The sequence below is a fragment of the Sabethes cyaneus genome, chromosome 1 (assembly GCF_943734655.1).
Source record: "Sabethes cyaneus chromosome 1, idSabCyanKW18_F2, whole genome shotgun sequence".
NCBI lineage: Eukaryota > Metazoa > Arthropoda > Insecta > Diptera > Culicidae > Sabethes > Sabethes cyaneus.
The window spans coordinates 35843192-35868927 of NC_071353.1; the positions used below are offsets into that span (position 1 = coordinate 35843192).

The window sequence follows — 25736 nt, forward strand, 5'->3', positions numbered from 1 at the left end:
TCCGGTGAGGAGTCCTATGATTATGCGTAGTTCCCTACGCGTTAAGGTAAGTGGTTTGTTAACTACTGCATGGTCTGGGTAGATAAACTGTTCAGCTTGTCTACAGCTCTGCTAAAAACCGTGGTTTGGTAGGACATGTTGCTGGAATGGTGGAATGCTGGAAAGAAATGGTGTTCGCATTGAATACGAAAAGGGCACCGGGTGCCAGCTGCCATAGACCGAATTAGATGGAGGAATTTTTGATAGCAAAAGTAGTATTTAAATAATTTCAAGGCGTGGAACTTTTGCATTCAGTTGCGCTATTTTGTTTTTAATTTGCTCTAAAACTTTGCTCGAGTAGACACTGGATATATTGACACTGCATAAATTGTCTATTTTTCTTGTTTTTTTTTTTTGAATGAGTATTAATTCTTATCAAGTTTCATCTTCTGCCTTGTTTTCAGCTAAACCTAAACAATAATAAAACAGGTACGTTACGTATGTATTCTAACAGAATACAAACAGACATTCGTAAAGTAAACAGAAGCTGTAAGTAATAATGCATTTGTCATACTAACACAATCAGCATGTATGTTATTTTATGACCAAAGGTACATCTTTGGATGCACGCTTATAGAAGGCATAAATCACGCCATTCTCAGTGGAAAGTTGTCAATGTGAATACGACGACTAAGAGCAGAATGGCCTCAGACGTAGTGAGTTGTAGTGATCAGTATTAACAATAATAATAATAATAATAACAATTACTACTATCACAGGTCGGATGCAAGACGTCAAGGAGGATGACGACGAAGGCGGCAAATCAAGTGGCTCGAATCGTTCGTGCAAATCGTTGCGAATATCACATCGCGTTGCTGTAAGAGGAAGACAGACGTCTGTAGGTGCTGATAAGCCAGGAGAAATGTGTGACCTCGTTGACTGCTCTTCAGGTCATCCAAGTTTTATTTCTTTCCTTCTTCTTGCTCGGTATGTTTTGATATGGCCAACTTTGAACAGTCGTTTTACAAGGGCTGAGTTGTTATCAGCGATGCCCACTTTTCAAATTAAGCTAGTACTAATGTTGAACAAATTAAAGTTGCGATTCCGTTCGAGTATGTTTTCTTTTGATTCTTCTGTAAAAAAAATGGTAATCTTTTCAAGAGACTGAGATCTTTCTGCTCGGTCGGTTAGGGGTACAAGAATATAAATTACCAGAATCTGGTTCAACAATTTTTTTGGACCAAAAACGGAAAAAAGTACGCATCTCTGCTAGTGAGAGAATGGTAGCCGTGAACAGTAAATTCTGTTAAGACATTCTGGATGTTTAAGTTTAACAATACCTACACTGCCGCTACTCGTATAACAGTCCGATTTTCTATGGACTTTCCTCTATAAATGGGGCTGTTACGCGAGTACCGGCAGTACATCCCGTACTAAAAGATATTAGGTATGACTGTGAGTTGAGTTTTATTACGCTCTTAGCATCAACCAACATTCAAACTAGAAAAATTTTAATGCAGTCCAAATTGCCACTGTAATTATCTCTATGTCCATTTTTCTAAAAAAAGTGTTAAATATTTGTTTTCCAAAAACTTTGTATAAAGAAGAATTACATGTAGGCCTAACTAGGTTTAATGGGTTATATACAGTTAGTCCTAAAAAGTCGATTTTTCCAAAAAAAAAAATCTAGACGAAATGGTACTAGACGTTACGGTAGTTTCCGACCGTAATTTAACATATTTTATTTGTAGAACTAGTTTTTAAAATAGCTACTATAGTTATTCTCTTGGAATACTTTTAAAAAAATGCGATGCGATCGCATCAACGGAATTACAAAAAAAAAAGAAATCGGTAATATAATATATTATCTTACAATTGATCGATGGAATTGACGAAATCATAAATAATTTTTGAAAAACTTTTTTTCCATGACATTAAAAATATTAACCGATGAGGAAAACTCTTAGAATAATTATAATTATCTGGCTCCGGTTCTGGTAATTACCACATAATATTCTTAGAAAACTTGAGTTAAAATTAGAAATAGATCGGTTCAGCCGTTTTCGAGAAATCTTGCTCGTCGTCTTTGCAAACACTCAATTCATTTGACAGTACCGTTACAGCTTAGAAAAATTTGGAAAAGTTACGTATTATGTATGCTAGCTGGAGCGTATTATTCTGCTAGTCAGCAGAATTGTTGCACTAGCCCCGTAACTGTCCTGTACTCTAATAACCAGCTGTGAAGTTTGTCGATAAAGAAGGGTCAAGTCTTAGAAAACAGGCTAAGCCCGAGCTTTGGCTTTTTTATGGGACAGTTGTAGAATTAGTTATTATCTACAATATTGCTAAATGAAGTTTTGCTGTATCTCTTGACTTACGGTGCTGCAAAGCTTGTTTGGTCATTTGGTTACTAACGGTGTCACATAGATATCACGTTTTCAAATTTTGCTTGGCTGAGACCAAGGTGAGTTAAACTTGACTAACCTTGGCTGAGAAGGTACGGTTAAATGAACCAAAATTGAGCCAAAGTGCTCGAGTCATCCCTGAAACAAAATGTTGAGAAACACGCGTTCAAAGTTTCGCAGAAACACGCGTTTAAAGAAACACATTTCAATCACTCAGAAATGTCGTTAGAAATATGCATGTAACTTTCTAAATATTTGACGGATTCGCAAAAAAATTTCTGTGCGAACACTTGAATATACACTACAGTCAGTCATGAAATTAAAAAAAATTGATATTTCGAAAACAAGTAACTGTACCCCTTAATAGTTGCATCCAAAGCATAGCATAGCATAGCATGAACAGGTGCACAAATTCGTAGTTGGTGCCAGCAACAATGCTTCGTTCAAAAGAACAAGTGACTTGTGTTTGTTACCAGCAACATGAAGTTTGGGGTTTAATTTCATGTTCTTAAACAAAAGTTAAATGCCTCCAAAGCATGGTTACTGTCCTGGCCACGTCCTTGCAGCTGTTGGGGATGGGAAAGGAATATTAATCCCACATTTACTTAAGAGAACCGCAGAGAACTCTACGTGCTCTCATAAATATGACGGTAGTTGGGAAATACTAGTAAGTAAGGGAAGCCCTAGGATACATCTGGTAGATGTTGCGTATAACCCCTTAATAGTTGCATCCATCTCAAAATCACAAATAAATAAAATATTGATAGCATATGACACTAGATATCAATTTACTGCTGAACACCTCAGCAATGCTTGTTAGTTTTAGATGACACAGCGTACGTTCCGCCCCAAAATACCTATATATAAATTATTGAATCAAAACATATGGTAGCACAGAGTAGTGGTAGTATCAAAGTGCAATAAATTTGTTGTTTACAAGGTGCTCTAGGCGTAATGATTTATCTAGTGCTATGCCTCTGCACACAAAAGCGAGTTAATTATAATCGACAGGGATAAATGTTATCAACAAGAACGAAATATTGCAGTGAATCGTTACTCCTTTTTTCGACTTAGCTTTTAATCAAGTATTCAGTTTGACTAGAAACACGAGTTTGAAGGCATTTGGAATAGGAAAGCAGTGTACTCCATTAAGCGAGGAACGAACAAAGTTCACGCGCTCTGAATGATAAGCAGAAAGAAATGCTGATTAGATTAAGTGTAAATCATAGACAATGCTAATAATCAACGCGATGCTTTTTTCGCAAAATTTAAATTAATCCATTGTGGCAGGAAATTCCCACCAAATCAACACTAATAGCACTGAGGATAAATTTTAACTGTTTCCAAGTGATATGACAAAAGCATAAATAACTCGAATGCTGTTGAAATCGTCTGGCGATAAGTTTGCTATTTTTCGTAAATTAGAACACTATAATGTTTGTTTATAATTTTATTACCTACCTATAAAGTTAGTTTTATAAAATTTCAAAATCCCTTGATTGATTAGAGCCGAAATTGATATCTTTAATCTGAGACTCGAAAAATAATTCCAGCCATGGTTTCGACATATCTTTGTCTGTGCTTTCTGAACTCAACAGTAAAATGACCAAATTGTATCGCCCTGGTTTTAAATAATATTATATCAAAAACTAAAAATAAATAGACATTTATTGGTTTGGAACGCAAAAATCCAGCAGAACATACTATAATAAGTCAATGTACTACCTATGTAAGAACGAAAAATAATAAATAACTGCGGTCAAAAGGAGAAACTCATACCATCTGTCTTAGTGATTGTTTCAATATAAAAAAGGCATCTCTTCCAAAATAAAATTAAGATAAAAAACCAGAAAATTCGAAAATAAAATAAAAATTATAAAAAAAAATTACAAATTATTACCTAAGTGTATTTCTATTTGAAAAGCAATTGTAATATTTACGTCATGCATATTAAATACATTTTAAACTTCACTAAAAAGAAACACAATTCGTTGATGACGCTACCAAATCTTATTGCATTGCTGTTTAGAATAGGATTAAACCATTTTGTTCAGCTTTTTGATACTGGAGTCATTTTCATAACCTTCGTAATATGAGAAATTTGAAGAAACAAGTGTTTAACTTTACTGCTGTAACAGCACCAAAAAAAAAATTATATGACTTCCCTGATAGACGCTACCGTTACAAGTTACAAACACACACCAAAATTCTTCCCTGGAGCACAGGTCATGCAATTAGGCGAGCCTAGTTGAAATTTTTACATACTTCAAATCTTTACTTGTTTTGCATAGTTGTAACTTTTCCAAGAAATTATTGATACTTGAGAATATCACGTGTTTTGTAAACAATACTGAACTCAATATTCATGGTACAATGGTACCATTGATTAGACAACAGAGGTACACGATGTTCTCATAAACGCTTTGAGTTGATTAATTTGATTGAATTCCTTGAATAACTTTTTTTTTTTGATAACTTACCCTTCTCCGAAATTTGGATGGTATCTGAACTTCCGAAAAGGCTCCAATAGGTCAATGAAATAATAGTTTACCGCAGGTATTAATAATTAACACTATTTAATTGAATTCCTGATTGTTGCAGAAATTACATGAACATTCGACAAACTAGAAAATATTGCGAAACAATGTGCAAAGTGTAATGTGAGCTGCGAGGTAACCGGCTACACGTAAACACAATATGTACGCTAAAGTCAATGTGTTGATGACAGGTGTGGAAGCAATAAAGGAGTATAAAACGAACTCAAATTTGGTTTGTTTTATTTTTCAGTGTATTTTGTCGACATTCTCAGGTCGACTCAATTCTGGCTTTAGTTTTCATAATGTCGCATAATCAACCCTTTTGCTTGGATTATGCGACTTTTTGAAAACCACAACCTAAGGCTGTGAACCATTTCGCGAAATTTTTAACTTTTTGGTTAAAATTTGACAGTTCGATGGTTATTTCTCCTTGAGTGGTTAAAATCAGTTCAGAATGCGAACCATTTCATATTTGACGGATTGATAGTTATTTTTGCTCAATGAGAGCATATAAGGTGAGGATGAAAATATTGTTTATTCTGTCCGAGTTAGAATTGGATGAATTTTTGATGTTCATTTGCTTTTATTTGATAGCTAAAATTCATCTCATTTCAACCCAAATTGTTTGAACAAATTTATTATGCGATAAGCATCCATACCAATGTAAAAAAAATCCAACGAAAAATCAGTGAAACACGTCGAAGCTCTCTTCCTCACCTGTGCATATCTCATTGGCTCTGAAGCGAACCATCGAACTGTCAAAACCTTGGTCAAAACTAACCATGCTCCCGAGCAGGGTTATTTTCGACAAACCATCGAACTGTCAAATTTTAACCAAAAAGTTAAAAATTTCGCGAAATGGTTCACAGCCTAAGGCTGTGAACCATTTCGCGAAATTTTTAACTTTTTAGTTAAAATTTGACAGTTTGATGGTTATTTCTCCTCGAGTGGTTAAAATCAGTTCAGAATGCGAACCATTTCATATTTGACGTATTGATAGTTTTTTTTAGTTCAATGAGAACATATAAGGTGAGGATGAAAATATTGTTTATTCTGTTCGAGTTAAAATTGGATGAATTTTTGATGTTGATTTGCTTTTATTTGATAGATAAAATTCATCTCATTTCAACCCGGGTTGTTTGAACAAATTTATTATGCGATAAGCATCCATACCAATGCAAAAAAATTCCAACGAAAAATCAGTGAAACACGTCGAAGCTCTCTTCCTCACCTGTGCATATCTCATTGGCTCTGAAGCGAACCATCGAACTGTCAAAACCTTGGTCAAAACTAACCATGCTCCCGAGCAGGGTTATTTTCGAAAAACCATCGAACTGTCAAATTTTAACCAAAAAGTTAAAAACTTCGCGAAATGGTTCACAGACTTAGGCTAAATAAAAACATTTCCGGGAGAATAAACGGAATAAACAAATGTTTTCGATCTTTTCGATACGAACAAATGTATACAAAAATTTTATTCAGTTCCAATCCTGATTGAATACATAAATTTGCTATAACTAATGGTCGCAGTGGTTCAAGGCTGCTACATACAAACAAATCAGTTGAATTTAAATAATTTATTGACTATAATGAATTGAATTGAAAATTATTTTCGCTGTCGCCAAACCTAGTTTTAAAGTAACCTTGATGCATTTGCAAAATTTTCTATCGTTTAACTGTCATCTGTCAATGTGATGGCATTTACGTCGCCATTTTACTGAATAATTTATTCACTCTGGACCCACCCTAACAGTCATTTAGGGCCAAAAATATATTCCGTATCACGTATCAATAGACCTTTCCTTTTTTTACTCCCTCTATTATCGAGATTTTCAGCCGTAGGCTGGTTCATCTCGCCCTTTTTTTTCCTTTTATATGTGTGTTGGTGCTTGAAAATGTGGCAATCAGGCATCAACTCTTCCAACTCTGATGCAAATATCATGTATATACACGCGTATTTCATGTTTGCTAGTGTGGGTGCTTGAGCTGTCAGAAAGCACTACGCGAATACCGTGAACCCCCGTTCGTTTGACCGTTTTTAATCTGAACACTTTTTAATTTGAACCCCGTTGGTTTGCACGACATGCAAATTAAAAATGGTTCAAACGTCATACTCAATATGACATCATTTGCTTATGCAGACAATGCTCATAAACACGATTTGTTTGTGCTGATCTAGCGTGTTTAATCTGTTTCACATTGCGTTTTCCCAACGATTATGGTAGAAATCCGATCGGAGAATGAATATTCGCTGCTTGCAACTGCTTCCCAAGTAACAATTTCAGGCTGATCAAACGCTTTTATAGCTGATCTTATTCAACATGTGGCTGAACTTTGGTTTAGGTTTAGAAATAAAAACCTTTTATCAGCTCTTAAACATCTAAATCTGGTGATTTTATCAAGCTTCAGACTTGTTAAAAGCTGCTTTCGAAACTGCGATGAAGCTTAATAGACGTTTTTGCGCGCTTTTAAATAGCCAAGTTGCGCAATGCTGTCAATTCTATTTTTAGAACGAGAAATAGTTTTGCAATATGCTCTTCCAGCTGCTTAATCAACGTCTCATATACCTTTATGCAGCCAAAAGAAAATCTATTTTTAAACTTAAAAAAATGGAACGCGTCATTTTTAATTTTGCCGTGAACATTTTCGAACGCAATATTTTCCATTTCGAATAACTTTAATTCGTAAAGTAAAGCTAGCTATTAAAATGCAAGTTTTTTTCCGGGAATTGAACCGCCATCTTTTGATCCATAAGCGCTCATCGTATGATCCGCCCCATTTGCATCTGCAGAAGAGACAGTGAGAATATCTTTACACCTGAAGCCTAGCCCGCCTAGCGTGAAGCAGTCGATAATGTCGATAACTGGCAAACTTTTGCTGTCAGCCAAATTGCGAAATTCTATGATCTGACAGTATGTGTGCTGTGAGCCGAAAGAAAACTTCGTAGAAGTTTGTAAAACCACTTTAACACCTTTAAGAAGCCTTAAAGTAGTTTGAAAGCTGTGAGCCTAATGAAAGCTTCCACTCTACACTTTAACACCTTTAAGCAGCCGTAAAACAGTTTGACGTTTATGGCTGTTTATAAGCAGATTTTGTAGTAGAAAACTCCGCTATTAAGCTTGTTTATCAGCTTTTGGGAGAGAACTCGTTTGAAAAACTTAAAGTAGCTTAAGCATCGCTTATTTAAACACCATTTAAGTGCTTACTTTAAGCAGCTTTGATCGCCTTAAACCAACTCATAAACAGCCATTGCTCTTGCAAATCAGCTAACGTTGTTACTTGGGTTACTGAATCAAACCACCAAAACAATAACAAAGAGCAGGGCAGCCAGTTCACACAAGTTCCAGCATATTTAGGGTTACCAGTTGTTCAAATGAAAAACTAACCCCGTTAGTTTGCATGAGGAATCGTTCAAACGAACGAGGGTCCATTGTATTCGATACTTGATTCCGAAATTTTCATTTAATTTGCAGTTTGTTATTGAATGAATGGGTTGGATTAATTTATTTCTACTTAATATGAAGTAGTATAGCACAGAGAACAGATTAACAGGCTCGAAGGAAGTAATCGATTTTTGTGTGTGTAAAATCTGTCGGTAGCGCCCTCCAGAAATAGTTTGCCAAATGTGGCCAAATGCATCAAAAAATATCCATGTACCTTTATCAATATTTCTTTGTGCTGGAATTACATAGCAGCGATGGCAGCGACATCCAAGATTTAGTTTGCCACTTACTGCTCGAGGGGTGCTCTATTGAAGGATTACTCGTAGATTACATAAAAACCTTTTACACACTTTTTGTCAATTACCTAGTAGTCTGTTCTCTGTGGTAGTATTATCAATTTCCCACCCTTTCGTACGCGATGAATTATAACCGTCGCCAGAATCGTCGCGGGGCCAAATATCGTTTATTTTGTCAAGTAAATCAATAGCTTACGTGCTAGACAAGCATAATATATACTTATAACTTATATACAGTCAAGCAGATTCTTTCTGCGACGATTTCAAGCTATCAAAAAAGTGAGCAGCGCGTTTTGTTACCAAAGAAACGGGCAATAGTATTTTAAATCAATATCCAGCTTTTTACTCTGAAAAAAACCATGGTATCTCGCCCAATTTAGCAGAAAACGCATGCTATTCAAATGCTAGAAAAGCTATTCAAATTTACCATGATTCTTGTACAAGTAATATGTTCTCAGATAATTTTACCACCTTTCATGGTCATGCCTAGTAATTTTGACTACGATTCTGTTATTTTTGTTATGTATCGGGGTCACGCCGAAAGTAACGCATAGTAATTTTGACCAAAACATTGCTTAAGCTAAACAGAAATCTTTTCTGCAAAAATTCACTGGTGTGTCCTCTTAATTTTACCCTCTAATATGGTAACAATTACCATGATTCTTGTTTCAGTGTACGAACCATAATGGCGAACGAGTTCGTAATATTTGAACAGCATTTTTGACATAGATCGCATCACGTTTACTTTCCGCACGTTCACGGTAAAATTAAAGGAATGTACGGAAAGCAAACGTGTGATGTATAGATCATTACACGGGAGCTCCTAACCACACTTTTTTGGCAGCACTTGGTGGTTTGTTTACATGGTGTTAAAGTTTGAATTGAGGTTTCTATCTTTGTCCGGCAGGTATTGTCAATTGCAAGGAAAATTGTACCATCCAAAGTGCGATATCGCTCATAAAAGTGCTATTTTGCATTAAATCGTTTCGGTTTCTTCGGCGCACTTATTGCTTGGAATATAACAAAAAAGTGCGCCGAAGATACCGAAACGATTTAGTGCAAAATAGCACTTTTAGGAGCGATATCACACTTTGGATGGTACAATTTTCATTGCAATCAGCAATAATAATAAAAAATTATAGTTTTTATTTAAGAGAAAGTACCTTACATGCAGTTTAAAGCACCTGATGCAGTAATCCTTCACGAAATTTCAAATCGAAACCGCTGGATGTGACAAAAAACATGTAAATAAACCACCAAGTGGTGTCATTTGACGGCATAATGACGTCATCGCAAAATGATCTATAGATCATTACACGGGAGCTCCTAACCACACTTTTTGACAGCACTTGGTGGTTTGTTTACATGGTGTTAAATTTTGAATTGAGTTTTCTATCTTTGTCCGGCAGATAATGATAAAAATTTATAGTTTTTGTTGAAGATTTACACTTTTTACATGCATTTTACAGAAACTGATGCAGTAATCCTTCACAAAATTTCAAATCGAAACTGCTGGATGGGACAAAAAACATATAAACAAACCACCAAGTGGTGTCATTTGACGGCATAATGACGTCATCGCAAAATGATCTATAGACCAAATCAAGGTGACGTCATCTGGCAGATACTGGCGCCCTTGTTTACAAACAGACCGCAGAGTCCAAAAAAGTTTCAGCTGTTTAGTCGGCAAGTTTGTTGTTTAAACCGAGTTTAAACAGCATTAGGACTAAATTTAAAAAGCCATTATGCCTGTAAAATGGTAAAACACACGCTACATTCGCTATAAACGAAAAGGAAAATTTTCCAAAATGTAAACAAGGGCGCCAGTATCTGTCAGTTGACGGTATGATGATTTGGTCTATTAGGGAAATGTCAAAAATGCTGTTTAAATATTACGAACACGTCCACCATTATGGCTTGTAAAAAGCTGGATTAATTCTACAGAAGTAGTCCACAACCAGATTAATGAAATAGAAGTCAACATATCGGTTACGTAATATTTATACGTCCCTCAGTAAATGGTGCAGTAAACGTCAGTCGTCGAAAAGCACCTTTCACGATTTGTTAAAAACGCGGCCAGCTGCGTGGTAAAATTCCACAGCTTAGAAAAGCAGGAAAATACCTGTGAAATATAGGTTTTCGTGTAGGACTAGCAAGAAAACTAAAGTGAACCAGTGAAACACCAGCTTTTAACATGTCTCGTTATATGCAAAGACCGGAAAATGCCCTGAAAAGGGCAAATGGTATGTAGCGAATAATGTTCCACAGCGCTTGCCTTTTCAATATGGTGGCTATTTTCACCACACTTACACGTTGCAATATTTTGTCAGCATAGATTCTGTGTCATAGAATAATTATTCAACCTAAGCAATTTTGGTTTCATACATTTATTTTAAAACAAAAATCACGAGCTGATAATGGAAAAAAGTTTTGTTTTGATTTTTTCTCGTCCTAGAATTTATCGAAGTTGGGAAGCCGGCCCGGGCTTTAGATACCCTGCAGGAGGTTTTTCGCATAAAAAAATGGACGTACACCTGGTCGGAATCCGTGATTGAACCAATCATGTTTAAGTATCTGGACTTGTGTGTAGAACTAAAAAAATCCCATATCGCCAAGGAGGGTCTCTTCCAATATCGGAATATGTTCCAGCTGGTGAATGTAGGTTCACTTGAGAACGTTATACGAGGCTATTTGAAGATGGCCGAGGAGCGAACGGAAGCTGCCCAGCAGCAGTCGTCGCAAGCGATTTTAGAAATTGACGACGATTTAGATAATTTGGCTACACCAGAGTCTATTCTAATGAGTGCAGTGTGCGGCGAAGATGCCCAAGACCGTTCGGATCGAACGATTCTGCTTCCGTGGGTTAAGTTTCTCTGGGAAAGCTACTGTCAGTGTTTGGAGCTACTGAAAGTGAATTCGCATTGTGAGAATCTGTACCATGATATTGCGAAGATGGCTTTCCAGTTTTGTCTCAAATACAACCGCAAGATGGAATTCCGTAAACTATGTGAGAAACTGCGCAAGCATCTGGAAGATATTTGCAAGGTCAGCTCGCAAACGGCGAATGTTAGTATTTCCAAACCGGAAACTCAACAACTGAACCTGGACACTCGTTTGCATCAGCTGGATTGTGCTATTCAGATGGAATTGTGGCTTGAAGCGTACAAAGCTATTGAGGACATACATGGTTTGATGACGCTTTCAAAGAAAACTCCTATGCCGAAAACAATGGCCTTGTATTACCAAAAACTTGCGATGGTTTTTTGGAAGGCTGGAAACCAATTGTTCCATGCTGCAGCTTTACTAAAATTGTTTCAGCTATCTAGGGACATGAAAAAAAATGTAACTCAAGAGGAAATACAGCGCATGACGTCTCATGTTCTAATTGCTACATTGGCAATCCCCCTTCCGTCAGCTCATCCCGAATTTGATCGGTTCATTGAAACCGACAAAAGCCCATTGGAGAAAGCACAAAAGTTGGCGGTTCTGCTCGGTCTCCAGCAGCCACCGTCTCGAGTTTCATTGCTGAAAGAGCTGGTTCGTTTAAATGTTCTGCAATTAGCCGCTCCACAATTTCAAAACTTGCATCGTTGGCTAGAAGTAGAGTTTGATCCTCTGAATTTGTGTTCACATGTTCAAGGCGTAATCGACGAAATTACCGCAGACGAAAACAGTCCTTATACGCAATACACGCAAGCACTGCAGGATGTAACATTAGTTCGTTTGGTGCGCCAAGTTTCGCAGGTTTATCAATCGATCGAATTTTCTCGCTTTTTAGCATTAGCCAAGTTTGCCAACAGTTTCTATCTGGAACGCATTTTGGTTGACTGTGTACGCCACAATGACATGCAGATTACGATTGATCACCGCAATCACAGTGTTCATTTTGGAACCGATTTGAGCGAAAGTCAACGCGAAGATCATCCGGATGGGCCAACTTTACAATCAATGCCATCTGAGCAGGTTCGATCGCAGCTCGTTAACATGTCGGTGGTATTGCACCGCGCCATCGCTGCTATAAATCCCAATCGAAAGAAATCTGAACGGGAACGATTACGAACACTGATGGTCAAAAACTATGAAGAAAACATGGTCAAAGAACATCAGCGTATTCTGCAGCGCCAGAAGAAAATCGAAGACCGCAAGGAATACATCGAGCGTGTCAATTTGGAACGTGAACAAGAGGAGCAGCGCCAGCAGGAGCAAGCCGCCCTTCAACTGAAACTGGCTGAAATGCATCGCCTGGAGCAAGAAAATGCAGAGCGCGAAAGAAAACGCCAGGAAAATGAAATCCAAATGATCAAAGAACGAAACATGAAGGATAAGATTGACAAAATTAAACAAACGGCTACCGGACAGAAGATGCTCAAAAAATACGACGAAGAGGATATTAAGAAAATGAATGCAGAAGAAATTGCGGCTCGCGAGATGGAGGAACGCCAGAAGGAACGCAAGGCGCATGACAACAACCTCAAGTCACAGGAAAAGAAAATCGATTACTTTGAGCGGGCCAAGCGTCTGGAGGAAATTCCGCTGATCGAGAAATACTTGGAGGTAAGTTTTGCTCCTGCTGCAGACGTGGCTTGTTTAGCGAACATTACCTACAATGGCATAACTATAAGCTTGTCTTTCATAAGACTTTAGAGTTTTTCACAAAAAATATCTTACATAGTTGGATTAAATTTTGTCTAGTCTGCATAACACATCACGAATTTAACGATAAACAGAAAACCATGGATGACTATTGAGTCCTTTCGTATATTATTCATTTTATTTATTATTTCATTTTCTAGCTCTTAGTAGGGGTGGGGGGGCAGCATAACACATCACGAATTTGACGATAAACAGAAAACCATGGATGACTATTGAGTCCTTTCGTATATTATTCATTTTCGGATTAGGACTTAACTAAAAAGTCCGTCCGAGACCACTTATCTGGTAGAATAATTCGGAAGTTCCAGGTGATATGAAAAGTACATAAACCTAGTTGTATTCCAATTTTTCTCAATTCCACAAGTTGATATTGTGATAACAATACGAAAATAATGAAACGCATGGAGTGCTTTAAAGCTTCAGTACCGAGCAATAAACTGTTTCGTGTTAAAATACTCATTAAAGTATGCTTTAGCAGCCATACATTCAACATTCGTTTAATCGTTAAATTCTGACAATTTACAAACGTGTCACAAATCACATTTGATTGGGGAAATACAAAAGAAAATAGATTTTTAAACCAACATTATGGAAATATTCTGTTTTTTAAATCATTGATTCACCAGAAGAAAAATTTAGACTTGCTTTTTATTTTAGACCAAGCTAGTCCAGGATAAGGAATTCTGGGAAAAGCAGGAAGCTTCCCGCATCGAAGCGGCCGTTGCCGAGCGAAAGAATGCCGAAGCCGTACAGGAGCGGCTGAAGCGCATGCAACCGGATCGAGAAGTATTCTGGCAAAAGCTTAAGGGTGAACGAAGCAATTTGTACGCCGAAAAGTTGAAGGTATTCAATGCCGAACTGGAAGAAGAAAGGAAACTACATCTGGCGGAGCGAGTATTACGACGTCGTGAAGAACGCCGTCAGCAATGGCTTAAGGAGAAAGAAGAAGAACGTCGGAGAGTGGAGGAAGAGCTTCGCAAACAGAAGGAAGAAGAGGAACGTCTGCTGAAAAAGAAACGCGAAGAGGAACGTGAAGCCGATAGAGAACGGGAGCGTTTGCAGTTCGAAAAGCAACGTGCCAAAGACGAAGAGGTGGAAAAAAAATTGGCTGAAGAGCGCAATCATTTGGCATCGCTGCGCGAAAGAGATTCGTGGAGAGATAGAAAAGGTGGCCAACCTTCAGCAACGCCCGCAACGGCTACTGCATCAACGACCTCAGCCGGCACAGCTTCCGATACAAAACAAGACTCAGATTGGAGGTTGTCTGGTGCTAAAGAACCACGGGATGAAGCAGCCAAGAAGGATCTATTTCAACCTAGTTTTCAACTAAGAGGTCGTGGTACTGGAGCTCGTGGGGCAGGAGAAGATCAAGAAAAATGGCGCCGCAACGACGAAGCTAAGGAAGATCGTTATGTACCACGTCGCGGTGGCGATGACCGCGGTCCGATTCGGCGTGGCGGTGATGATCGAGATGATCGTGGTTCTAATAGACGGGGAGATCGGCCACGGTAAGTTCCTCACGTCTAGTCTAGCGATATTCGTTTATTTTGACGTTTATGTTTTCGGTAGCGATGGTGAGCGAGGCATTGGACAAGGCCGTCGTGAAGGCGATCGACGAGACTTTGGAAATCGCTTAGGACCGAGACGCGACGGTGATCGTGGTGGTGATCGTGGTGGTGAGCGAGACTCGTGGCGTAGAGGTCCTCACGATGAGCAACGACGGGGTGGTGATGATTGGAGAGGCGGATCTCGTCAGGACCAGGCCAAAACAAAGGAGGATCGTCGGGAAGAGCGACCGAAAGAATGTAAGTTTGGTTCGCTTAAATGTCATACTGGTGAGAGTTTTTAACTTTCTCTGTTTTTTCATAGCATCTCGCAATACTGGTGCAGATGACGACGGATGGCAAAATGTCAAGCATCGCTAACATCGCATCGCACGACAATTTACATCAATTATTGTCCGATCAAATAAATCTTAAAACCCTAAATCTTTTTTTTGGGAATATTTTTTAGCTTAGATTTTGGAAGATAACAGGATACAGGAAGATTAGGCCGGTAAGTATGTTGCTTTCTTCCATATTTCTACTGCACTTTCGATGTAGCTGAAAAGTAACCGAGTGTTTTGGCTTAACTTAAAAGAAACTATGATGCACGAGACAGGCACAGACATTAAAACTCAAATAGCAAAACATATATATTATACCTACACATCTTTTTATGGATAATATTATCCAAGTATTTGACTGCTTTCAAAAGGTTCATTTTATATCCAATATAATACAGCAGGTTTAGTTTATAGGATTCTGGCATATAAATAAAATTATTCTGTCACAATAAAGTTAGCATGTGTACCCAACTGGTGCAAATAGCTCGATCATTTTAATCCGAAATTAATTTTTTTTATTAGAGTGGTTTTAACCCAGAGGGTCATTCGCCACGAAATTAATTTAATAACCGCTATATAACATTGATCACGATGCGATTGGAAGGATTTAAAGTTATTGTCAAAACTAAGAGCAAATATAAAAAATATGCATCAATCTTTCATCGCCAGTCCGGTGTTTCTGATAAAAAATTGCAATTATTCTACTGTAACATAGTGTGCTTGTGGGTTGTTCATCGCTATGCTCGTAGAATCTACAGTATTAATTCCGCGCATGTTTTTTGAAAATTATTTTCTGGCAACTATCAGAAGGTTGATAACGTATTCACCGAACCAAACATGAAGCATTCTTCTCGGTTCTCCCATTTAATCTTCGAATTCGAACTCGAGAGCAAACCGCACTGAAAACAGTTAAGCTGATAACGCGATCGTCAGTCAGTAATAGTGATCACGTCGACGTCGAAGCACTGCAGGATTGATGACATTAAAAGCACTATGAAGACCGCACATTGTAGGCTCATAATCATTCTATTGTGGATCAATTGCTTTCTTATCAGCCTGGTTCAAAGTGACGATGGTATTTACGTTTAAAATGGCGTAGCATGCGTAAAAGTGTTGTACCTAATTTATTTTTATATTCTACAGACAAATTGTCTTCTAGTTCACGGGAAGACTCTCTTCCCGAAGATATAGAAGAACATGACCAACAAATCGGTGAAAATCTGGTTTCGGCACAGCTATTTGCCATCATTGACCTATACAAACAGGAAGATCCGGTCGGGTTGCCAGGAGCTACAGTACCAGATCCTATGCCCATTCCAGAAATCAAACAATCGTTTTCGATTGCAAAGATGCATATGAAAAACGTATTGGCTTATGGATTATCCAAGTTTCGTATCAAGCTGCTCAAGACCGAACTACATACAATGAAGGTCCAAACCGGAGTACAGATTGACGAGATGTTAGTAAAGGGCAATTACACAATGAGCACATTCTTCAATAGAGCTGAAGGACCTTTTACCGTTGTATTAAAAAACGTGATGACAAAGGGTAATTTTGTAATTATAATGCATGACCAATGACGCTAACAAATTTCAAATATTTTTTAGGAAACGTGTCTCTTGGTGTTGAACGGGACGGCAAGGTCCGGACGCAAGACATCAGTCTTGACATCGCATTCGACGATATGTCAATGGATTTTCAGAATTTAGGGTTTATGGGTAGTATTTTCCAAAGTGTAGTAAATTCCGCATCCAACCTTGTGTTCGACACTATTAAACCTTTTATGCTAAGTGAGGCATATTCGAAGATTCGCGCCGAAATTGACACACGAGTAGAAAATGTGACGAGTGAAAATAACATTCTGTTTCCTAACTCGATATCTCCTTTGGATATGGCTATCGGAGAAGCACGTACACTTATTCGCAATAAGAAATTCGATCCGTACTTAATCCCGGATTACAACACAACCGCGGGAATATTCGGCATGCACACGGCCCATACTTGGATCAAGGGAATTTCAAGTTTCTACCGATATGGCAATATAGGGGTTACCATGCAGAATAATACAGTGGCACTAACGATGCAGGTGGGCACGCAAAGAATTATGGGATCAACTCAGTGGGAGGTTTCGGTAGGGCGTGGAATGATTTCTCGCGCAGGGCAAGCTCAATTTACCGTAGAGCATATTAAGGTAGCATTCGAAGTTCAACAACCATTAGATCTGCGTAAAAAACCCAAGCTGAACGATATTCAACTAGAATTGGGAAATATTCAGGTAAGTGCAGGATAATGACCAATGTTGTTGAATATAGGTCCAAAAAAGCTTTTGGTTTATTTGAAAATATTTGGATCGGATTATCGCTATTTCATATTCTAGTTATATAAGTTGCTTCATTAGAGTAATCAAATCGCATTGCTTGATTTTAGGTTCGTTGTGATGGAGCGGGTACATTGGATTACGTTGTAGAAGCAGTGGTAAACATTTTACCGAACTTGTTGCGTTATCAGATCATGGATGCTATCGAAAACCCGCTCAAGATTCGTATTCAGGAAAAATTAGATTGCATCAACGTTGAACAAATGATCAAAAAGCACGTGTTGGATTACGAAAAACATGGATTTGCAATGGAGATAGATTTAAAGATTTGTTAGTGCAAGAATTCCATCAATATTTGCCGATTGTGAATGTTTGAAATCTGATTAAAGCTTTTGTTGAAGTTTCTAATTTCTTTGAATTCCTTATAGGTGCATTTAGGGGACCGTAACCGAGGGGGTGGGGCTAAGCGTTAACGTGCATTTTATTTTACTATGCCGAATAAATAAAACGGTCGAAAAAATACCGGGAACTATTATAGTCCCGCTTAGAAATGAGCGCTAGTTCCCGCAATGCACCTAGATTGTAAATTCATTTAATACCGTAATCTGTTATAATTCAACCTCCAATTATAATAATTCAACCAATTTTTAAACAAAAAATTGTAAGCTATCCAGAATATAGATTGATAGAACAAATAAATCGTGAACAACAATTTTAATTAAGTCGTCACATGAATTTAAAGCATAACTTTATCACTGTGATCGACGTGGGATCGACTGATTGGTTTCGGTCAGAAGGAAAGACTCTTACGTTGTGATACCAAAGGGATTGCTTTTCGGCATACATATTTTTTGTCTGCTACACTTCTTTCGTTTCGGGCACAAAGATGAAAAACTCTATAATTTCTAAAAGCTCCGATTCAAACCTGAAATAAATTTTTTAAGGCAAGTAGTAATATTGCATCAATGATAATAGATTAAACATTGTTGATTATAACATTTTTATTTAGCGATCAAATCACACTGAATCCTTTCCGAATATACATAGGTATTATTGCATAAAGCCATATTTTACGGTGTATACACATTAATAAAACATTGTAATATAAGTGAATAAAAGCATTTCTAGATTGTCGTCCCAGTGAGTAAGCAAAGCACCAATCATGACAGATTGCACTTATCCTTGTTGCTGTTTCCACCAACCGGAATTCCTCGTTGGTTGCTATTGCTGGCTTCATTTCGTGCAGCTCGAGTGCGTTCATCTTCCTCTTCCTGCATTGATAAAGCTAAAGCTCGCGCTAATGCCTCATCCTCCGACATGCTACCCTGAACCGCTTCTAGATGTTTGCTACTATCCCCTGCACGCTGGTTAGTTAACGTACTTGAGATACTATTCGTCTGCTTCAGTTGTCGCCTTTGAAGTGCTGCTTGTCCTACTATGTTACGTCGGGCTAGTTGCGGGTCTGCACTTCCCGAACATTCATGATCTGTTGTATGGCGGTGTTTAAGGCAATAGTTTCGCTTACAAACCGTGCACGAAACTGGAATCAGTTCCTTTTTCTTGCAGTTTTTATACGAGCAACGATTAGTGTATATTTTTTTCTTGTCTGATTTGCAAAACTGATCAATATGAGCCCCTACAGTTATATCTGGTGATACATCTCTAGGAGTAGGAACAGGTTCACTACATAATGGACAAATTGGTACCTGCACGTCCTTTTTGTAGGCAGAAGGACATGAATGTGCCCGATAGCTAAAGTGATCCGAACTGAAATAATGAAACGAATGAATAGAAACCAACCTTCAAGGACGTTACTAAAATACATACCAGTAAATTGAACCGCAAGCGTCGCATTTCATGGGAAGAAAATCTGAAAAATCCAATAATTGATTGGAATTTGGATTAATTATTATTTCAAGATAGCTTACCCAATTTGTTGCAATATTTCTCAGAACAGTGTTCTCCAAGATGTGGCAGCTCCATTATGCGTCGTCGATTATTACGTTCAATACTTATTATATACGTGCGTCTGAGCTATTTAATTTAACGATGAAATTGCTGTAAACAACTTGATATTTTTGACTGTTTAGATCGTTTAGATGCACTATTATATTACAGATTTGAGAAAAAAACACTTAATATTTAGCTTCCTGAAAAAAAGTCTGCTTTCAAACAGAGCAAGTAACTGTAGCGTAGTTATCACAAACACAGCACAGCACAGGCTTTCACGCAGCACGCACAGCACGCACGTAATGAATCATGAATCAATGATGAACAATGAATGACTATGACTTTATGACAGCAATGACTAAACGAAATTTAAAACGATCGAAATATAATAACATTATGTGTCATCATCCAGGGGGGATCTATTGCTGTCACATTCCATACATGTGTGCGTTACCGCAGATGGTGTTTGGTCCATGACAGTACAAACGGCGTGTGATTGATTTCGAGCCAAGGGACTCGCAACTCTATTTTTGTCTGCTGCAGTTGACAGAAACTCAAACCCAAACACGCAGCGCAATTGTCGTTTGTATTATTTTGATCCCGATAATGCATTTATTTGCTTTTTAGCGTAAATAAAACAAACTAAGAAACTTTTCGAAAACTACATATACAGGCAAGAGCAGCAAATTGGTAAGAAAAAAAGTAGCAAGAGCGGCATTAAAAATTATGGTCACCTGCCTGCCCCTTTACATGTGAGTTTCACAATTCCTTACCGATAGATCCCCCCTGTCATCATCACAGGGGACTGTCAAATCAACCCCGTCAACTAAACCCTGCGTCCATTTCTAAAGGGCGTCATACACAAAGGACGTCCGTGGAGCAGGGTTGGGTGAGGGGCTTTGAAAAAATGGACACTGTTGATGGCCTTGCTATTCGCGTCTACAAAACTAAGGCTGTGAACCATTTCGCGACATTTTTAACTTTTTAGCGGACCTACAGAGACTATATAGATTGCAGGCACAAGACACTCAAAAACCGCTAAATTTTGAATCAAAACGGGGAGTACCATCACAAATAAAGGTAACTTTCCATTTTGATTCAAAATTTAGCGGGTTTTAAAATTTTAGCGGGTACACTCAACCCCCGCTAATATGAAAAACACCTCGTTCAGATTGGACGAGTTCATCTTTAATCTGTAGGTATATTTGGTAACTTTATTCATTTTCATATACGCGCAAGACGCGCACCCTATGAATTTGTTGTTTTGATTTGACGAAAACAAACGTTTTGAAAGCATTTCAAACATGCGCGAATTCTAAACGTCCGGTTTGTAGAAGAGGCATTTGGCTCGGCAGTTTCGACTAAAATGGTCTATTTTGAGTGCTAGCGGAAGGTAAGTTCCATATGAGCTATATTGCCAAAGCTCTTAAGCAAGAGGAAACGCATTAAGTTTTTTGCTTTTTTTCAATTTACCCGGTCAACTTTAACGTCAATTGTGTGTGACGCTTGATCGGTTTTTAATGTGAACGCATTCATTACCACCGGGGTACAGATTAAAAATGTTCAGATTAAAGAAGGTCATACCAACGGGGGTTGGCATCAAAAAGTCTGGAAAATCCAGACAAATCTGGAAGGTTGGCAACGCTGCCCGCACGCAAGAGCAAGACGCAAAAAACTTCGGCTTGGCTTCGGAACGTCAGCACAGAGCACAGTTCTTCGAGAGCAGCAGTCAGTTTCAGTCGCGATTTTAAGAGGTGTCGTCATTTTTAATGTATTTTTTTTGTCGGAAGTGAGTGCTCAGTGAGTTTTTTTTGTCACATTATTACCGACAACGTAAGCCGGCACGGTTTTCTTAAGTGAAAAATAAGACAAGGTGAAAGGCAATAAATATTTAAATGTTCTAGCCTACTTACATTTCGAAAGAACGGTGAAATTTATTCATTTTTCCTCTTGCGTTCCAAATGGTGTCGGGAAGAAACAGAAGAAAACGCCATCCAGTGATCGCCAGTTGTATATGTGTGCGTTCGATAGATTGTAAGTTGCCAAGTGCCAACCTGCAAGCCAGGGCCGGCTGGCTTACCAGTTTAATGTCGGTAAATCGTCCGCAATATAAACATGCAACAACGGTGTGCGAATTAAACCTACTAACGTAAAACATTGCTGAAAGCAAACTCAGGAGTCCACGTTGTCAGAGTTTAGGGTCCTGAGACGCTGTTCAGAATAGTAAAGAAAATGTTTTGTTTCCCTGTTTCTTTTCGACAACTTGTTGGGCGTGGTTCTTGTGAGGAAATAATATGTTTAAAAAATTGTAACAAAATATTGTAGACTACAGATTTTTATTGTGTTATTTTGTGACAAAGGAGAATTTTGGTTATGGTTCATCTGTTTATCATAAGTGCCTAATAAAATCAGAAACTTTGTGGTTCATTCAATGATAAGTAACTGAAGGATAATACACATTAACGGACAGTATATGGGAAATAACACCGCAGCTCATAAATCAGGTAAGAAATTTAGTTTCAGTAACAATTCTACAGTATAAACAATTATACATTATTGATAAATCAGATTTGACTGGTTACCTTTGTTATATCATCCGTCACTATATGACTCCTTTTAAACTGAGACACAGTTACAAACGTTCAAATTTACCCAAGAATTTTTTTAGTTTTTGACTGTCGAATTGTTTGAATACCTAATTAATTAAGATTAGTTTTTTAGAATATTATGCAAATGCAATCCAACACTATGCCCATTGTTTTGTAACGAGTATAGTTTTATTTATCAAAATCGTTCAGTGTACTATAACTTTGGCTGCGCAGAACGTAGAGTTTAATTTATTTAAAACACAAATCTTCAGTAAATCTAACGCATCCCTGATCTGGTCTTCACCCGACAGTACCTAAATTAGGTAGAGTACCAAAGGGTATTTTGGGCCTACTTCTAAATTTAATCTGTTTTCCTTTTCTTTCGCTAAATAATTACGTTGTCGATATAAGCAAGTAAGTAATCTGCTGTTTGCAGGGCTGGAAGTTGGTCACTTTTTAGTGACTTGGTCACTTTTTTCAAGCTAGTCTCCTTTAAAAGTCACTTTTTTGATCAAAAAGTCACTAAAGTCACTTTTTTCCATCAAAAAGTCACTAAAGTCACTATTTTCATAGGGGCCTGTGCTGTAAGTCACGTCGTGTGTCACTTTGCTCGAATAGTCCACTTTCCCTATTTTGTAAGTCACACGCGAGACAATTTTTGTCGAGAACACTCGACCGAATCGATCGCTACGAAGCTAGTGACACCTGAGTTTGCTTTGTTTAAGTTATTTATCACGCCGTTATGCTGTCCGTTCTCCCTGTACTCGACAGTGACTGAGACGTTGCTGGACGTGACTTACAGAACAGGGCGCATAATCTTATTTTTCACTACTGCTAAATGAAACTGCTAGAAATTTTTGGATTTGAAAATTTGAATAATGGTTTGTTATTTCCGCGGGATGTTATCTGTATACTCTAAGCATTTTAAGCTTAGAGTGCTGCTTCGAACCAAAGTAGGATGGATATGTAAGCCACTTGTATGGCCAGCCAAGAAGATATTATGGAATTAAATTATTGGAGATCACGTTGTAACCCAGCTTTCCAAGGTAAAAGATATCGATAAAATCAACTTTTTTCTTTAAACACGCCAACGTTATTTTTGTAAATGTATCACCGCCAATGTATAATCCCAATGCCAATGCCAATGCAGAAAACCTACCTTAATTCCAATCCCCCCGCAGAATAAAATTGGTTCTACATGTACATACTCGAAAGTTCGCAGCAAGCTGTTCATAGCATGGGTGAATTTACAGGGCTAGTTGTACGATCCTCGTTGTCGTCGTCATCGCCATTAGCATTGATCCGCGTAGTTCGTGTTGCTTCAAAAAGTCGTCATCGTTCAACTCGATCTTGAATTACTTGTCGCCAATTTTTCAGGTAGCCAGGCGTCTCAGAGATGTCGCAAGTCGCTTCAGACCTGGTCCTGCTTTATCACACGTAGGACCCCTCTGTTCTGGGTCCCGGTGGGGTTGTTGAATAGAATTGATTTCCTGTCCTGTTAGAAGTGTATGCAGTCCACTGTGACTTATCAATTTTTGCTAGATATACGATAGTAATCTTCCTTAGCAGTGTCTGTTGTTCGTTATTCATACGCTTTCAGCTTGTACTCCGGCAAGTATCGTCCGCAATACCTTCCTCTCGAACAGAGAGGAAGCAAAGCCGCGTATGTTCTCCATGAGCATCGTCAAATCCATAAAAATTACCGGTCTAATGAGGAGTTTGTACATTGTTGGCTTCGTACGGCGGCTTGTACCTTTTGCTCGCAGCGTTTTGCGAAGGCTCGATTTTCTACTTGAATGCACTGGATCTGCTTACTACTGCGTTACCTGACTCAACGAATATACGTTATATATGGGGGAGGGTCTCGTAACTCACAAACTTCGTGGTTTTTCGTTTAATTGATCATAAATTCGAATAAAGCATACAAACATCAACTATATAACATAAGAAATTACATGTTTACTCCAAAAATAAAATCATGAGAGATTTTAGAATTTCGGAAATAGGGGTTTGTTATGAGTCAGGTAACACAGTAGTTATGTTATCCGCGGCCACCAGCGATCTCATATACACGAACTCATCTACTACTTCTGGTCCGCCTTGGTCAACGCTTACCGTCCGTGAAAAACGCACATTCATCTTCTTTGAGTCTCTAACATTTGGTCTTTGACGCATTTATTTCCAGCCCAATCCTCATTGCCTCCCCTTTTAGCTTTGCGTAAAAAAGTACTCCGCCGTTGCAGTTTTTGGCTATAATATTGAAGTCATCTGCGTAGCTAAGGAATTGACTATCTCTACTGAAAATCGAACATCTCGTTTCGATACTCGCTTGTCGGATCCCACCTCAAGAGTGATGTCAAAAGCATGCAGGATAGGCCATCAACTCGTCTCGTCCCTCACCGCGTGTCGAAAAGACCGAGATTCGAACATACAACATACTTCGAAGGGGACGGCTTTAAGTTTTAACATCTATTTTCTTTGGAGGAACGCACAATTCAAACCAAAATAGTTTTTGATTGAAAATAATTCCAAATCCTCACGGTTAGGCTATATCCGATTTCTTTTTTGTATGACCTTCCAGGAAAATTTTCTAACTATGCCCCTCGATACGTCTTGATGGTATGTATCATGACTCGTAACTAATAAAAAGGGTGACCACACTAGGGAAATAGGGAAAAATGTTGGAAATTTGAACTTGTCGGAAATTTGGCGAAAATTGTTCTTAACGAAAATTTATTAATTCTGAATTCCATTCTGAGACAAATGAATCTAGACACCCCGAGTGAAATCTGCGTACCAGGAATTACTAGACAGCTTTGATCTGTAGATCTGTGATCTTTTCGAAAGATTTGAAATTAAAAGTGGGTAATAAAAAACAAAGTCGTCCTTGTGGCACAAAAAATATATATGCACTACGAATCGCTGTTTATCTTGAAAAACTAGAGTATAGGTTTGGCAGAATGTCATTAAATACCTGACCGAAACGAAAAATTGAAGTAAAAAAATGCACAAATGAATGAACAAAGAGTTAATTATCTGTTTGTAGAATATTCATATACCGGACTTTTGTAATATTCATACATACATACATGGTTTAAAAAAAAGTCTTGAGTTTAAACATCTTTCTAAGACATGACCCTTCTTTATCGACAGACTTCGCGGCCGACTACAGGACAATTACGGAACTAGTGCAAAAAACCTGCTGACTCCATCTAGCAGCATCGCCTAGCCGAGATTCGAACATGCGACGACTGACTTGTTGGACCAGCTAATAATTATTATAATTAATAATTATTATGTTCATGAAACTCTTCTTCACTTCATTCTTTGCATTTTTCAGAATGTACATGTTTGAACATTAAAATATATTGAATTTTGTATAAATGATGAATCTGTCTCTCGTACGCATACCGCACGTTAAAAATTTTCAAAAAAGAATATGGACTAGGGCGGTCTAACCGGTAGTATCGAAACCGGCAATACTGGCCAAATTTTGAAAACCAATATACCGGTTGTAAAAGAGCAAAAAATGTGTATTTTTCTTCTTTCGAGCATTTCATTAAAACTTCGCTTCAAAAAGATTGGAAACTCGTAGAAAAACAGCTTGTAATTAGTGCTGAAGAGATTTTTAAAATTGAATGGATTATTTAAAGAAATCTAATTAAATTGGACTGTAATGCGAA

General features: G+C 38.0%; 5 protein-coding genes across 17 annotated transcripts in view; 3 read left to right on the forward strand and 2 right to left on the reverse strand.

Annotated features, from left to right (window-relative positions):
• The window catches only part of LOC128733042 (glycerol-3-phosphate acyltransferase 1, mitochondrial), a 32787-nt gene extending 27735 nt beyond the window's left edge, over positions 1-5052 (reverse strand). Inside the window, exon 1 of the mRNA XM_053826608.1 lies at positions 4865-5052. The gene's annotated coding sequence lies outside the window, so the exon portion shown is untranslated. The remainder of the gene's footprint in view (positions 1-4864) is intronic.
• A 5630-nt stretch (positions 5053-10682) lies between these two features.
• On the forward strand, positions 10683-15670 carry LOC128733040 (eukaryotic translation initiation factor 3 subunit A). Its single transcript, XM_053826604.1, has 5 exons — positions 10683-10903; positions 11116-13214; positions 13971-14821; positions 14883-15118; positions 15183-15670. Exons 1-5 carry the CDS (start codon positions 10855-10857, stop codon positions 15236-15238), a joined length of 3291 nt encoding a protein of 1096 aa, XP_053682579.1. The 5' UTR covers positions 10683-10854; the 3' UTR covers positions 15239-15670.
• Positions 15671-16150: 480 nt separating this feature from the next.
• Positions 16151-18424, forward strand: LOC128733047 (uncharacterized). The gene is made up of 4 exons (XM_053826614.1): positions 16151-16273; positions 16342-16746; positions 16806-17473; positions 17626-18424. The coding sequence occupies exons 1-4, from the start codon at positions 16192-16194 to the stop codon at positions 17848-17850; spliced, it is 1380 nt and encodes a 459-aa protein (XP_053682589.1). The 5' UTR covers positions 16151-16191; the 3' UTR covers positions 17851-18424.
• Positions 18425-18511: 87 nt separating this feature from the next.
• Positions 18512-19778, reverse strand: LOC128733057 (AN1-type zinc finger protein 2A). Its single transcript, XM_053826635.1, has 3 exons — positions 19444-19778; positions 19343-19385; positions 18512-19282 (listed from the first exon to the last, which is right to left on the reverse strand). The coding sequence occupies exons 1-3, from the start codon at positions 19496-19498 to the stop codon at positions 18676-18678; spliced, it is 705 nt and encodes a 234-aa protein (XP_053682610.1). The 5' UTR covers positions 19499-19778; the 3' UTR covers positions 18512-18675.
• A 1411-nt stretch (positions 19779-21189) lies between these two features.
• The window catches only part of LOC128733038 (lethal(2) giant larvae protein), a 36792-nt gene continuing 32245 nt past the window's right edge, over positions 21190-25736 (forward strand). Inside the window, exons 1-3 of one of the 13 annotated variants that reach the window (XM_053826592.1) lie at positions 21198-21338; positions 21447-21499; positions 21791-21969. The gene's annotated coding sequence lies outside the window, so the exon portion shown is untranslated. Of the gene's footprint in view, positions 21500-21790; positions 21970-25736 lie in introns of all 13 variants that reach the window. The other 12 variants (XM_053826597.1, XM_053826600.1, XM_053826588.1 and 9 more) reach the window with 12 other exon arrangements.

Excerpts from the sequence above, each read along its gene's own strand:
- LOC128733040 (XM_053826604.1), top strand. The coding sequence starts at position 10,855 with ATGTCTCGTTATATGCAAAGACCGGAAAATGCCCTGAAAAGGGCAAAT. Across the intron at positions 14,822-14,882 it reads AGACGGGGAGATCGGCCACG|CGATGGTGAGCGAGGCATTG; the intron begins GTAAGTTCCTCA and ends TGTTTTCGGTAG. Across the intron at positions 15,119-15,182 it reads GGAAGAGCGACCGAAAGAAT|CATCTCGCAATACTGGTGCA; the intron begins GTAAGTTTGGTT and ends GTTTTTTCATAG.
- LOC128733047 (XM_053826614.1), top strand. The coding sequence starts at position 16,192 with ATGAAGACCGCACATTGTAGGCTCATAATCATTCTATTGTGGATCAAT. Across the intron at positions 16,274-16,341 it reads CCTGGTTCAAAGTGACGATG|ACAAATTGTCTTCTAGTTCA; the intron begins GTATTTACGTTT and ends TATATTCTACAG. Across the intron at positions 16,747-16,805 it reads AAAAAACGTGATGACAAAGG|GAAACGTGTCTCTTGGTGTT; the intron begins GTAATTTTGTAA and ends AATATTTTTTAG.
- LOC128733057 (XM_053826635.1), bottom strand. The coding sequence starts at position 19,498 with ATGGAGCTGCCACATCTTGGAGAACACTGTTCTGAGAAATATTGCAAC. Across the intron at positions 19,386-19,443 it reads GAAATATTGCAACAAATTGG|ATTTTCTTCCCATGAAATGC; the intron begins GTAAGCTATCTT and ends TGGATTTTTCAG. Across the intron at positions 19,283-19,342 it reads GCTTGCGGTTCAATTTACTG|TTCGGATCACTTTAGCTATC; the intron begins GTATGTATTTTA and ends TCATTATTTCAG.